The 15,216-nt window shown below is 36.6% G+C and overlaps 1 protein-coding gene across 11 annotated transcripts in view; it reads right to left on the bottom strand.

Annotated features, from left to right (window-relative positions):
• The window catches only part of ZNF609 (zinc finger protein 609), a 225,949-nt gene that overhangs the window by 119,771 nt on the left and 90,962 nt on the right, over positions 1-15,216 (bottom strand). Inside the window, exon 2 of one of the 11 annotated variants that reach the window (XM_079125626.1) lies at positions 11,325-11,557. The exons of 9 other annotated variants lie outside the window; for them this stretch is intronic. Coding sequence is in view for 1 of the 2 variants with exons in the window: in XM_079125625.1 (XP_078981751.1) it covers positions 11,434-11,439 (6 nt within the window). In the remaining variant the exon portion in view is untranslated. The remainder of the gene's footprint in view (positions 1-11,324; positions 11,558-15,216) is intronic. One more of the 11 variants, XM_079125625.1, reaches the window with a different exon arrangement.

Below are 15,216 nucleotides of genomic sequence, written 5' to 3'. Positions count from 1 at the left end.
GGACTGCATGTGGCAAACTCAAGTTTTGTTTTTTGGAATTTATGGGAGTGTTTATTATTTCCAAATATTTTGACCACTGATTGGATGAATCCATGGAGGTAGAAGCCATGGATATAACGCTCTAACTGTACATGTTATAGTGTGGATTAATCTTTTTTTTTTTTACTGTGGCACTCAGTATTGAACCCAGGGCCTTGCATATGCTAGACAAGTGCTATACCACTGAGCTACACTTGTAGCCTTTTTTCTTGCATTTTATTTTCAGATAGGGTCTTGCTGAGCTATCCCAGCTGCCCTCCAACTTGAGATTCTTCTGCCTCAGCTTCCTGAGTAGCTAGATCACAAGCATGCACCTCTGTGCCCAGCTAGATGAATCTCATAAATACTATGTTAAATGAAAGAAGCCAGGCACATAGACCACACATTCTATGATTCCATTTACACAAATCCATAGATTTTTAAAGGTATAGTACACTGGTTGCAGTGGTAAATGCCTGTAATTCCAGCAACTTGGGAAGCTGAGGCAGAAGGATCAGAATTTCAAGGTGAGCTTCAGCAAATTTAGTGAGGTCCTAAGCAATTTAGTGAGACCCTGTCTCAAAAATAAAAAAAACTGGGGATGTAGCTCCATGGTCAATTCCCAGTACTGGGGGTGGGGGGTGGTGGTGGGGGAATCTATCTTATTTTTTTCTTCCATAGATTCAAAAGGAAAAAGGAGTGAATAAGGAGGCAACACTGAAAGAGTACTAAATTAAAAAGCAGTAGTATTGACATTTAATTCAAGTTCTGCTACCAAGTAGCTAAGTGGGAGCCTGAAGTCTAATCTATCTCCTTCCCCATAGACAGAGAAATTCAGTTCCACAGTTTAGTTCCATACCCTCTCTGATTCACAGCTATAGATTATTATAATTATTTCCAACTGGTCAAGTTGACAATAATCTCATTTTTTTAATCCAACTACCATAAAAGTCAGAATTACAGTCCAAAAAACCTTATGTGTATAGTTTATGTAGCTGTTCCCTGTAAGTCATTAATTCAATAGAAAAATGAGAAAAATGAACAAGCAATACACAAAAGATATACAAAAGACTGATACATACATATTTAAAATAATATTCAGGGTTGGAGCTGTGGCTCAGGATTAGAGCACTTGCCTAGCATGTGTGAGGCAATGGGTTTGGTCCTAAACACCACATAAAAATAAATGAATAAGATTAAAGGTATTGTGTCCATCTACAACTAAGAAAAAAATTTTTTTTAAAAATTCAACTATATCGATAATTAGCAAGGTACAAATTAAAATAGCAAAACATCCCTTCCAATAAATAAACATAACTGAATGATAAATACCCAGTTTTGATATCAGGACATGGTAAAACAGAAAAATGCCTGTTACAATCTCTGTGTGTGTGTGTGTGTGTGTGTGTGTGTGTGTGTGTGCGCGCGCGCGCGCGCTCCTAAGGATTAAACTCAGGGAGGCTCTACCACTGAGTTGCATCCCCAGCCCTTTTTGTTTCATTCTGAGACAGGATCTCACTAAGTGAGAACCTCTTGAACTTGAGATCCTCTTGCCTCAGTCTCCTGAGTTGCTGGGATGACTGGTATATGTCACCTAACTCAGACTGCCTATTAAAATCTTATTTACCTTTTGCCTTCAAGATGAAATCCAAACTCACTCATAGAATTGGAAGGCCTTTCACAATAAGGTCTTGGCTTACTTTTCCTTTCTCTGTGCACACTGAGTGCTTTATCATACATCACAAAGAAAAAGCATGGACACATCATACAGATATATATATTTATCTCCCAGCAATTAGAAATATGCTATTCTCACTGCCTAAAATAGTCCTATTTCCCTTTGTCTCTTTAATACAAACAGTATTTCTTTTCAGGACATAACTCAAATATCCTTTCATGATGTCCCCAAATTTAGTTGTTCTTCTCATTTGTGTTCTCATTGCACACGTTTAAAGCTCAAGAGCTTTAACACTCTTCCACTTTAATGCTGTTAGATAATTGTCCTCCTAAAAGCCTGGAGGGAGGTCCTTGAGACTAGCCTTATTTATTTTGGTAGCCCTGAACACAGGTGATGCCCCATAAAAACAGAACAGGTAACATTTTACTTAGCAATTAAAGCTAATAGCAAGTCTGTTTTATTTCTAAAAGTTTACAGAAATTAGTATTATTTTCTCCCCTGATATGGGGGATTGACCCAGTAGTATTCTACCTCTGAACCACATTCCCGGCCCAGTTTATTTTATTTTGGAACATGGTGTCACTAAGTTGCCTGAACTTTCAATCCTTCTGCCTCAGTCTCCCTGCCACGTAGCTGGGATTACAGGCATGTGCCACTCTGCCTGGCTAGGACTACTATTTAATATTACCTTAAAATTATACCTTTTCAACACATCATCCTCATCCAAAAACCCAAACCAAACATAAAAACAAGGTCTTGGTAAAATGTGTTTTATTACTTATCACTTATAAGACTAAAAAAGTCAAGTACAGTTTTTTCAATACAATGTTCTCTGCAGGTTAATTATAAATAAAAATAAGGTGGGTACAGTAGCACATTCCTGTAATCCCAGCTACATGGGAGGTGAGGCAGGAGGATCCCAAGTTTGAAGTAGCCTCTGCAATGTAGCAAGACCATTGTCTCAACATAAAAAATAAAAAGGGCTGGGGATGTAGCTCGGTGGTAAAGCAACCCTGGATTCAAGTGTATAAAAAAATGTGATGTACATCTGTAATCCCAGTGACTCAAGAGGCTGAGCCAGGAGGATTGCAAATTCAAGTCTAGCCTCAGTAATTTAGTGAGACCCTGTCTCAAAATAAAAACTCAAAAGGGCTGGGTATATAGCTCATTGGTAGAAAACCCATGGGTTCAATCTCTAGTACCATTAAAAAGAAGGAATGAAAAGAAGGGAGGAAGAAAGAAAGATGGATAGCAGATATGTTATAGCCTATAGGCAAACTCCTTTTATTTACTCCTCACACTCCAACTTCTAGGTGTCAATGTTCAAGTCACTGGTGTTCAAAGGATAATTTTTCCTTTTTTCTCTTATTGAGAAATGTGTAAGTAGAGGACATTCTAGCCTTTCTCTTGGTTCCCTAAAGTCTTATCACTCACCATTCCTGATGAGATACTCAAACAGAATCCAGATTCTTAAACAGAATAGTTAGGATTCAATATTAGGAAAATACTAGGAAAAGAGACTAACAAATTTAAACTAAGGGCTGGAAAAATTTACATTAAGTTCATAAACTACATAAAGGTTATCTAAAATATTAATAAGCATATGAAGGATCAATATAGACTCTATAAAATGTGGTCTTGACTTTTCCTTTTTTTTTTTGGTACTGAGGATCAAACCCAGGGGTGTTTCACCACTGAGCCACATTCCCAGTCCTTTTTAATTTTTATTTTGAGACAAGTTCTCACTAAGTTGTTTAGAGCCTCACTATGTTGCTGAGGCTGGTTTTGAACTTGAGATCCTCCTACCTCAGTCTCTTAAATCACTGGGATTACAGATGTGCAACATCACCCTACCCACCTAACCTCAACTTTGATAAGAACTACATTTAACTGCAACAACAAATCTGATTACTAATATTATTAAAAATAAAAAAAAAAACAAGGAAAATAAAGTTATTTAAAAATAATTATCCTGAGCCCAGCATGGTGGCATATACACATTATCCCAGTGGTTAGGGAAGCTGAGGCCCTAAGCAACTTAGTGAGACCCTGCCTCAAAACAAATAATAAAAAAGGCTGGGGTAATATGCCACCATATCTGGCTAGCTTCAACTTCAATAAGAACTATGTTTAACTGCAACAGCAAATCTAGCTCAGTGGTTAAGCACCCCTGGGTTCAAACACTGGTACCCAAATAATTAAAATAAAAATACTTATTCAATCCTACAAGCAAGAAACATGCCTAACCTAGAATGCCTAGATCTTCTTTTCTTTTCTTTCTTTCTTATTTATTTATTTATTTTGATGGTGCTAGGGATTGAACTCAGGGCCTTGTGCTTTCGAGGCAAACACTCTATCAACAGAGCTATATCACTGGCCCTAGATCTTATTGTCTAATACTGATCTCCAATTAAAAAAAAAAAAACAAAAAAAAAAAAACAAAAAAAAAAACGGAGCTCCTTGGGGAAATGGCTAATTGTAGGAAGGACTAGGGATGATACATACTAGGAGAGTTTATATTACAGGGCTATAAAGTAAGGAAGTCCTCAAACAATAATAACAACAGCACGCACACATACAATGGTAAGAACATCTTACAATGGTAAGAACAGAAAAAGGAAACTAAGTTAATCTATACTAGCTATGAATTTTAGCTAACAGCAATATACCAATATCAGTTTATTGACAGTAAAAAATATACCAATAAAGAATATTAGTAATTAGGAAAAACGAGGTATGGGGTGTATGGGAACTCTCTATATTATGTTCTTAACTTTTCTGTAAATCTCAAAAACAGTCTATTAAAAAAAAAAAAACAATAAGGATCCATATTTCCAAGTCAGAATGGAATTTGATCAAGTCAGGGTGAATGAGGGCATTTAATAAATTAGAGTTCACAAAGAAAAAAGCCACATACTTCCCTCACCTTAGGAAAAATTTGGAACCTATCAAATAATAACTGAACTCAGGCATATAACTTAACAGTTGTCTAACCACAACTGGCTGTGGTTTAGATCAGTTGTCTAACCATGAAGTCACTTGAGTTTCATAGTAACTATATCTTTGCACATCAGAATCAAGCATCCTAACAGATATATATATATGAGCTTGCCAAAAACGTGAATGATCTGACGAAAGAACTGTGGGGGATGTAACTTCAAGTAAAAAATTCAGATTATAATTTCCTTTTCTTTTTGTACTGCGGATTGAACCCAGGTGTTTAATCACTGAGCTCCATCCCCAGTCCTTTCAATTTTTTATTTTAAAACAGCATCTTGCTAAATTGCCCAGATTGGTCTTGAATTTGTGATCTTTCTGCCTCAGCTTCTCAAGTTTTTGGGATGACAGCTATCCTTGAATAAGGCTTCAGATTATAATTTCAATTTTCAAGATCAGAGCTTTCCTTGAAAGTAAAAACTAATAAAAATCATAGGAACCACATCCTAAAAGAAAACTACTAACCAAAAAAATCAAATCGACAAAAAATTGAGTCTTAGCTATATTTAAGGAGTTATTACTAGATCAGAATTATTCGAAGTGTAGCCTTCATACTGGCAGAATCAGCACTTCCTAAGTGCTAATCGAGCCCTCTTAAATGTATCGAGATTGTTTTCCAGAAACTCCTAGATTAGGTTTTGAGTCTTTTGTACTTTCAGACTGCCTTTTCCTTCATGTTCTCTCCTAGTTAAAAATGAAAAGCACTTTCTGTATCACCAACAAAAGCAATTCAGCAGGATTCATTTTTATATACTGTGCTGCCAAATATAAGCCTCATTAATGAACAGCACAAGGGACTAGGGCTTGGCTTGGTAAAATGATTAGTGTGTCAGGAGAAATTCAACTCTGCAAGCTGCTACTTTTAGAAAAATTCATTAAACTGTAGTCACAAGTCCCTCTGCTTGAAAATCAGATTTCACTCATCCCTAGCAGTAAGATGAAGACCTTAGAGAGAGGTCCCTGACAGCAAACCAGAGGCTGCAGACACATCTTGTTTTAATTGCATCAGCAACTGCTAAGCAATTAATGAGAGGAAGAAAGAGGGAGCATCAGGGCAAAGAGAAAAGGAACTTGTGCAACCATGTGGAAATACTTCATCCCCAACCCAATGAGAGCAGGTTATTTATGGTAGCTGCACAACACATCAAATCTTTGCATCTGAACTCCCAGGCCACTTCCCAGGCAACAATAAAGCTACAAAGTCTAGGTTTCCTCTTACTTACAGTTTTATATCTTCCATATTCTTCCCTGAAGCCACCAACACAGGTGAGGGAGGGAAAAAGTCAACAGATCAAATGGGTGATTTAGTTATTAAGTCTTCTGGGCAGATTCTGTTTTGCACAATACTGGGATATGAGGATCAGTAAATACAAAATACTAAGAGCAATGATTCATCAGAACATGTACAAAATAGGCCAAGGGCATGGTGGGACAGGAACTCCATCAATAAATCCCTGCAGGACCCTTCTTTTTCAAGCTCTATCTTTACCCTATCACAGACAAGAAAAGCAGCAAGATAAAAATTGCCAATAAATAAATAATCTGTTAAAAAAAGTGAATTCTCAAATGTGGCCTTGGGTGCTCCCCAGCCCCCAAAAACTCAGCTTGAAAAAGAAACAAAGGCAATTGGTAATTTAATGCCAGTTGTCATTTTCTTAGTGAAATAGGGAACCCTAATTCATATTAGTGAAGGTTTATGTTTTTGGGGGGTGAAGGGTGAGGGTAAGAGTTGATGAAACTGATTAATTCACATAGGAAGTTCCTAAGCAGAATAATGTTCAGGTTCCCTCAGTTTCTTCCTTACTCATCATTTACATCAATCACAAGGATCAGAGGTCCTAGGTTTTTTATAATAATGTTGGTTTAAAAATGATTATTTTATGTATAGTTCATCCCAAAGTCCATAGCTTAGTTATGTGATAGAATGTGGAAAGTTGCCATATGCAGGCAAAATGAAATGACAACTAGACAAAGATGAAGTAGGTAAGAGACAGGTGCCCAAAGGAAAGCTCCAAAAGTAATGAAAGATGAACAACTAACTTGGTCTATGACATACTCTAATGCAGAATTATTTGCATTAATAAAAATACAGACAATGATTCAATGACAAGTATTCCATGGACCTTCCCACTCAACTGCTGCTATTTAGGGGGGTAAAAATTGAATTCTTTGGATCCTCACCAGATCTGGTTTCTGCCTACCTTTGTGTCTCAGAACCCCTCTTCCCTTTCTCTATTCTGTCATTCTACAAATACTTAGGTGCCTGCTATATGATGGCATTGTTTGGGGTATTATGGATGCACTCAGAGCTGCCATGTAATTGTTATTCAATTATTTTTGTAAAGTTAGTTAGGAGGCAAGAGAAGACTAAAATGCAAGTCCTGTTTTCCTAGCTAAACTGCATGTCGTGATGTGGAGCCAAAATCTTTAGGAAAGACTTATTGCTAATTTGCAGGAAGAAGCTCCATGGCTCCAAGAGAGACTCTGGCTAATTAACAAATTAGACAGAAACTCCTGTCCTCATGGAGTTCATACTGTATTGTGGGATAAATATACATGGTATAAAATAAATTCTATGAGACATTAGACAATGATAAATGTTAATGAGAAAATAAAACAAAACTTGTTTAAGTGTGTAATTTTAAATAGAGTATTCAGGGAAGGCTTCGCAGTGGTGGTGATATTTCTATGTTTGAAAATAATTTGGTCTTTAAAATTAAAAAAAATTTTTTTTAGTTGTAGACGGACACAATACCTTTAGTTTTAATTTTTTTATGTGGTAAATAAATGGGCTAAGGAACTGAACAGACACTTCACAGAAGAAGAAATACAACTGATCAATAAGCATACAAAAAATGTTCATCATCTCTAGCAATTAATGAAATGCAAATCAAAGCTACTCAAAGATTTCATCTCACTTCAGTCAGAATGGCAATTATCAAGAATACAAGCAATAATAAGTGTTGATAAGGATGTGAAGGAAAAAGGTACACTCATTCATTGCTGGTGGGACTGTAAATTGGTGTAAACATTATGGAGAGTAGTATGGAGATTCCTCAGAAAATATGGAATGGAACCACCATTTGACCCAGCTATCCCAATCCTTAGTTTATACCCAAAGGACCTAGCATACTACAGTGACACAGCCACATCAATGTTTATAGCAGCTCAATTCACAATAGCCAATCTATGGAACCAACCTAGATGCCCTTCAACAGGTGAATGGATAAAGAAAATATGGTACATATACATAATGGAATATTACTCAGCCTTAAAGAAGAATGAAATTATGGCATCTGCAGGTAAATGGATGGAGCTGGAGATATCATGCTAAGCAAAGTAAGCAAAACCCAAAAAACCAAAGGCTGCATGTTTTCTCTAAGTGGATGCTGCTCCATAATGGGGGATGTAGGGAAGAATGAAGGAACTTTGTATTGTGCAGAGGGGAATGAGGGGAACTGGGAAGGACAGCTGAATAAGAGGACATTATTACCCTATATATATGTATGATTACACTACTGGTGTGACTCAGCACCATGTACAGCCAGAGGAATGAGAAGTTGTGCTCCATTTGTGTACAATGTGTCAAAATGCATTCTATTGTCATGTATATAATTGGAACAAATTAAAAAATAAAAATTTAAAAAAATTTGCTCTTCAGGCCTTTGTACTTCAGGCTGTACTCTCTGCCTAGAACTCCTCCCTCCAACTCTGCCTTGATTTTTATATGACTAGCTTTTTATCTTCAGGTCCAGCCTAATTTCACTTTCTTAAAGAGTTATTCCTAGCAGTTCTTAATAAAATAGATCCCAATATCCTAGACATTCCTAACCAAATGAAAGATCTATTATTTCCTGGCTTAACCATTGTAAAAAGAATAATAATAGTGCTTAACTTTTGAGGTTGTTGTGAAGATTTATTACAAAAATCATTCCAATAATATAACTGTAAAATGTTAATGTTATCATTTTATTGTGAGAGCTACATATATAGCATTATTCTATGTGTCTTACATTAACACATTTAATCTACTCATTGAATATATTCAAAGGGTTTAGTACTACAATTAACACTCAGTAAATAAATGTTTGCTGCCATTCTCATTACCATAACTGGTGGCAGCATTATCTATTCTGAGGTATCTTAGCACTCTGCTGGATATTCTGCTCCACTAAAGGATCTGTGCCTAACAAGTTCCTCATCTTCCCCTCTCCCATTAATACTCTAAAGAAGAAATTTACATATTAACCTCAGTACTCTGTGTAAAGTGATCTTTCATTCCTCACATCAGCATGTACTTTTTTAAAAAAAGACATGAATGTCCACATGGATCACATGTGTTTAAAGTCCAGTGAAAGGAAGTTAATTCAATAAAATAGTACAAAACTAGAAGTAAAAATCCCTAGATTAAGAGAGTCACAGAACATTTGAGGTTCTCCACATTAATTTCTCTTTTACACATAAAAAATACGGAACTCAGAGAAAAGAAATTATGTGCTGACTTGCAGTTACTTATAGTTAGTTCATTCCACACATAGAAACAGAATCTGATGTCCAGTACTTTACTCATTACTCCACAGAACCATCACTTATAAGTGCTCATTTGCAATATAAGGAAACTGAATTTGCTCATTGCAGAGGTCTCTTTCAATATGTTCCAATACTATATACTTATAATTGGGATGGAACCAGGAAGGAGATATAGTTCTAAATAAACTCAATTTGGGGAAATCTTAAGTTTTTAACCCTAGATCCAAGTTTGGAAAAGCAACAGAACTGAACTGAATCTAGAAGTTCAGTATCTGCAGCTGTGCGATATTCAGAAGGTTTTCAGAAATAATTTCATTTTGTTGATGTTTCGTGGGCCTCAAGCATGCTATACAAGCACTATACCACCAAGCTACATTCCCAGTCCTATATCCTTATTTTGGAGGAAATAGGAATGACAGCAAAATTCTAAAATTAAATATAAATCCTAAGACTATTAAACTTGATTCTACCCAAAATGGGAAAAAGGATAAAGCAGAACAGAATTTTTGATGTTATTATTTTAATGACTTCGTGTAAATCATTTTTTTCCCCTTTAGAACTCAGTTCTTGTAGATGGAAAATGGGAAGGTTAAGTTAATTATTTCTAGGGTTCAGATTAAATCTAGGATTTAAGATTAAATACAGAATAACACATTAGTTTAGGATTAGCAATATGATTTCACTCCAAACTGAATATGCTCCCCAAATTTCATTTGTTGGAAATTTGGTACCCAATGCAGCAGAGGTGGAACCTTTGGGAAGTTATTGGGTCAAGGGCGCTCTCCCTTCATAAGTGGATTAATTACCTATGGATTCATAGATTGCTGGGTTACTATGGGAGTTGTTTTTTTAATAAAATAGGGTTCTCTAAGGTAGGTGTTTTCTGTCTCACCATGTAAAGCCCTGCCTTGCCTCAAGATTCTGCAGAGCTCTACCAGCAGGCAGGCCTTTACCACATGTAGCCTGCTGACTTTGAACTTACCAGTCTCCAAAACTGTGAACTGATTTTATAAAAAAATAAATTTATTCTTTATAAATTACCCGGTCTGTGGTATAGATATGGCAATAGAGAACAGATCAAGACAATCAGTTTGCTATTAGTTTTAAATAAGAGGGAAAAGAGAGGGGGAGAAACAGTTTTAATTATTAAGGCTTAATAATGATGATTTATAATGAATAAGTGCAATAATTAACTTATGAGTGGATGTCTTTTATGGAAGCTATTTAATCATGAAAACTACTTGGTCCAGTGCCTGGCACATAGCAAATTCTCAAAAATTTGATGCATTAATATACAAAAATGAATGAACTAACAAATTTTGGTGTGTGTGTGTGTGGGGGGGGTGTTTTGGTATTAGGGATTGAACCCAGGGGCACTTAACCACTAAGCCACATCCTCAGTCTTTTTATTTTTATTTTTTAAAATTTTGAGACAGGATCTCACTAAGTTGCTTAGGACATTGCTAAGTTGCTGGCCTCGAACTCGTGATCTTTTTGCCTCAGCCTCTCAAATTATTGGGATTACAGGTGTGTACTACCACACCCGGCTTGATGTGCATTTTTTTCTCAACAGGTCATTCTGACAAAAGAAAACTTTGTCAGCATGTAAGTGAACCTCTTGGCGTTTGGCCCTATAAAGAATAAATAGTTCAGATATACCATATTAAAAAATGCTAACTAATCTAAAAGGAAAATGGTACAGTTTGAACATGGCTTGTTCCCACCAACACTCATGTCGAGGCTTAATCCTCAATGTAGTAGTGTTATGAGATGGGAATTATCTCGGTCATGGGGGCAAAGCCCTCGTGAGTAGATTAATGCCATTTCACAAAAGTGAGTGAGTTTTCATTCTCAAAGAATTAGATTAGTTACTGAGAGAATGGGTTGTTATCTGGTTCTTGCCAGAGGCAGTCAGCCTAATCTTGGACTTCAAGCTTCCAACTAAATAAATTTCTTTCCTTGTATAAAATTACCCAGTCCCAGGCATTCTGTTATAGCAAGAGAAAATGAACTAAGATAGTTTATTAGTTGACTGTGGCTACTAAAACAAATTACCACAAACAAATTACCACAAAGCTTAAAACAATAAATTAATTCTCACAGCTACGGAGGCCAGAAGTCCAAAATCAGTTTCACTGGATTGAAATCAAGAGTCAGCAAGGCTCCAGAAGATAATCCATTCCTTGATTCTTCTAGTTTCTGGTGCCTACCAGCATTCTTTGGCTTGTGGCCTCATCACTCCATTCTCCAAAGCCAGCATCTTCCAACCTCTCTCTGTTTTATCTTCATATCGCCTTTTCTTCTCTTTGTATTCAAATCTCCCTCTGCATTCCTCTGGGGAGGGGATACGTGTAAATGCATTTAAAGCATAGCTGAATACTTGAAGATAAATTGTTTCAAGATCCTTAACTTAATCATATTTGCAAAGACACTTTTTCAATATAAGGTAGTATTCACAGGCTTCAGGAATTAGGGCAGGGATATCTGTTGCGAGTCCATTTCTTCAAGCTACCAAGGTTGAATATGAAAAATGAAAAGGGAGTGGTAACTAACATCTAGGAGTTCTTAGTCAGCTATGCAGAAGGCTAAGACAGGAAGATCACAAGTTTTAGCACAGCTTGAGCAACTCAGGGAGATCCTGTTTCAAAATAAAACAACAGTAACAAAAGCTCAGAGGAAGTATTTGCCTAGCATGAGTGAGGCTCTGGGTTCAATTCACCCCAAAAAAGTTCTTAAAGTAAGTTTAGAAGAAATATGGTTTGCATGAAAAGAAGGGAAAAAAGTGACTGAGAAAAGAGAATGTGAGATACAAAGAATGGCATTCAGCAGGGTTAGAAAAGGCTAGGTTACAAGCCATGTGGAGTGGCACATGCCTATAATTATAGGTACCTGGGAGACTGAGGAGGAAGCTTACAAGTCAAGGACAGTCTGGGTGGGCAACTAAGTGAGATTGTCTCCAAATGACAGACATTATGATTTATGTGGTCTGGGATATAGAGGAACTCAGAGTTTTAAAAGCTCAAGTTATTCTAATATGCAGCCCAAGTGGGGAACCATTGCTCTAGAGATCCCCAAATTTAAAACCAGATCAACGTTCAAACAATCTCATCAACTGTTGCTGGATATCAGGTCTATGGCAAAGTGACAAGAAAAAATAAGCCCTTGAGGAAGTAGGGTTATTAGAGTGAGGAGAAGCAAATTGAAATAAATGACTAAATAAAACACTTGCTATACATAGATAACAAAAATATACATATAAGTAAAATGAATATGCAAAACTTTAATAATTATTGAATCTAAGTGGTAGGTGATCAATTTACTACTCTTAACTTTTCAGTACGTTTAAAATTGTTCATAATAGGTGTTTGCAGTCTCCATCACTCTCTAACGCCAGTGCCGCCTCTAGCTGGCAGAGCTACAGCCAAAGGAAAAGGCGGGGGTGGGTAAGTCGGGAGGTCTTTCTACTGTGGCTCATACCAAGCAGACTGCCCGCAAATCGACCTCCGGTAAAGCACCCAGCAAAGAACAGGCTACAAAAACCAGTCGCAAGAGTGCGCCCTCTACTGGAGGGCTGACGAAACCTCATCGTTACATGCCTGGTACTGTGGCACTCCGTGAAATAAGAGGTTGGGACTTTTGATTCACAAACTTCCCTTGCAGCATTTGTTGCGAGAAATTGCTCAGGACTTCAAAATAGATCTGCGCTTCCAGAGCGCAGCTACTGATGCTTTGCAGGAGGCAACTGAGGACTATCTGACCTTTTTGAAGACACCAACCTGTGTGCTATCCATGCCAAATGTATAATTATGCCAAAAGACATCCAACGAGTACATGGCACACTTGGAGAACATGTTTAAGAATTAACTATGATGGGAAACTTTTCATTCTCAAAAAAATTTTTTTTCCCTTCCTGTTATTTGCAGTTCTGAACGTTAGATATTTTTTCCCATGAGGTCAAAAAGCACCTAAGTATATGATTGTGGGTGGGGAAAAAATAGGGGATATAAACCAGGTATTGGCCGTTTTTCTATTTTCATTTATGTTTCAATTTTTAATATAAATGTGGTGATATAAAGCATTAATACAAGTCAAAATGTTTCAAGTGAACAAATTCCAGCAGTTCACCTTTATAACAATTATAAATAAAAACTGTTAAATTTTTCTGGATAATGCCAACATTTGGATTTTTTAAAATAAGTAAATTTCTTATTGATGGCAACTAAATGGTATTTGTAGCATTTTTATCATACAGTAGATACCATCCATTCACTTGAGTTATCCTACATGTAAGTACATGTTTTTAAGGTTGTCTGTCTTTGGTGCTGTTTCTGTTATTAAACTACATTGAACTATAAAAAAAGTTGTTCATAATAAAAGGCTGGGAGGAGGTAAATATCTTGCCACAATATAATTGGTCCATCATGTTTGGAAAGTTGTCTTCTTGATAATTTTTTATGATGGAATATCAGACTCTTAGAAGGACTGCCAGTCTATACTATCCCTAATGAAAAGAGTATATAATAAAAGTTTACCTCAACAATATTTTAAGAAGCCAGGTATAGTGGCACATGCCTGTAATCTGAGCAGCTTGGGAGGCTGAGGCAAGAGAATTCAAAGTTCAAAGCCAGCCTCAGCAACTTAGTGACGCCCTAAGCAACTTAATGAGACCCTGTTTCAAAATAAAACATAAAAAGGGCTGGGGATGTGGTACAGGGTTGAACACCCATGGGTTCAATCCCTGGTACTTAAAAAAAAAAAAAAGTTTAAATAAGTTTATAAAAATTTTCTCAGCTCTTAATTATTCAGTTCCTTTTTAGTCTTTTATTTCCTTATTATTGAATAATAGGTTAAGACTCATATGCTCTACAGAGTTCCTTATGTTTTACTCTTTTTGGCAATTAGATTTCCCAAAGCTTAACACCAAAAACTAATGTGGGCTGTCAGGAGTTTAAGGCTGCCTGCTGTGAAACAGTTCTTACTTCTGAATGACACTAAGAAATACCACCCATGACAGAAGTTGATGATAGCCTCCTGCAGAACTGAGTTACACACTCCTTGGGTGTGACACAATCTCTCTCCATCAGCAGTCAAAAGCAGTTCAGAATTACTGAGATGTATGTAATAAGGGTTATCCAAGATAAAATAGGGAAGTGGGAATACTGTTTCTACTTACTACTCTTTCCCACTTCTCTTTCCACTAATGGCCAATCACCTGCCAAGTCTAAACCTTCCCCCATCTCTTATATCTGTTGGGTTTACTCACACTTAAGCTTTGAATCAATTAAATAAATTAATACTAATTAGATGTGTTTGACTAACTGGACTTTCAAGAAATGGTTAGAATTTCTCAATTTTAGTCTCTTCAAATTACATCATGGTCACCCATTCTAATATAAATTGCAATTATACATATTCTGAACTACCCACCTATAGTCTTATTTCAAGTTCCTATAAACTATTTTTCTCACATTTCAAATGTCAGCCAGTGAGTAACAGATCATACTGACCTCTTTCCCCTGGCTACTCCTAGAGGTATATTTAGAATACCTCAAGTAAAAAGTTCTTTTGAATGAATGTATGGGTCATTGCCTTCCTCACTTGAACTAAAAAGTAAATTTTAAAGGACATAAAATATGACACTTAGCTCAATATTAAAGATGCTCACTATAATAATCTATCTTGTTGGGGGGGGCAGTGTGCTGGGTATTAAACTAATAGGCACTCAACTACTGAGCCACATCCCCAGCCCTGTTTTGTATTTTATTTAGAGACAGGGTCTCACTGAGTTGTTTAGTGCCTTGCTTTTGCTGAGGCTGGCTTTGAATTCGTGAGCCTCCTGTCTCAACCTCCCAAGCCACTGAGATTACAGGTGTACACCACCACACCTGGCTCATTATCATGCTCCTCTTAAGAGATGTTAAGAATCACTACAGCAATGACTTCAAACACCTTTGCCAAATCTGATTTTGGTAGTGGTCCATTCTTCTCCCAAT

Source organism: Sciurus vulgaris (assembly GCF_902686455.1).
Source record: "Sciurus vulgaris genome assembly, chromosome: 2".
In the NCBI taxonomy this organism is placed as follows: domain Eukaryota; kingdom Metazoa; phylum Chordata; class Mammalia; order Rodentia; family Sciuridae; genus Sciurus; species Sciurus vulgaris.
This window is presented reverse-complemented; position numbering and strand designations above follow the sequence as displayed.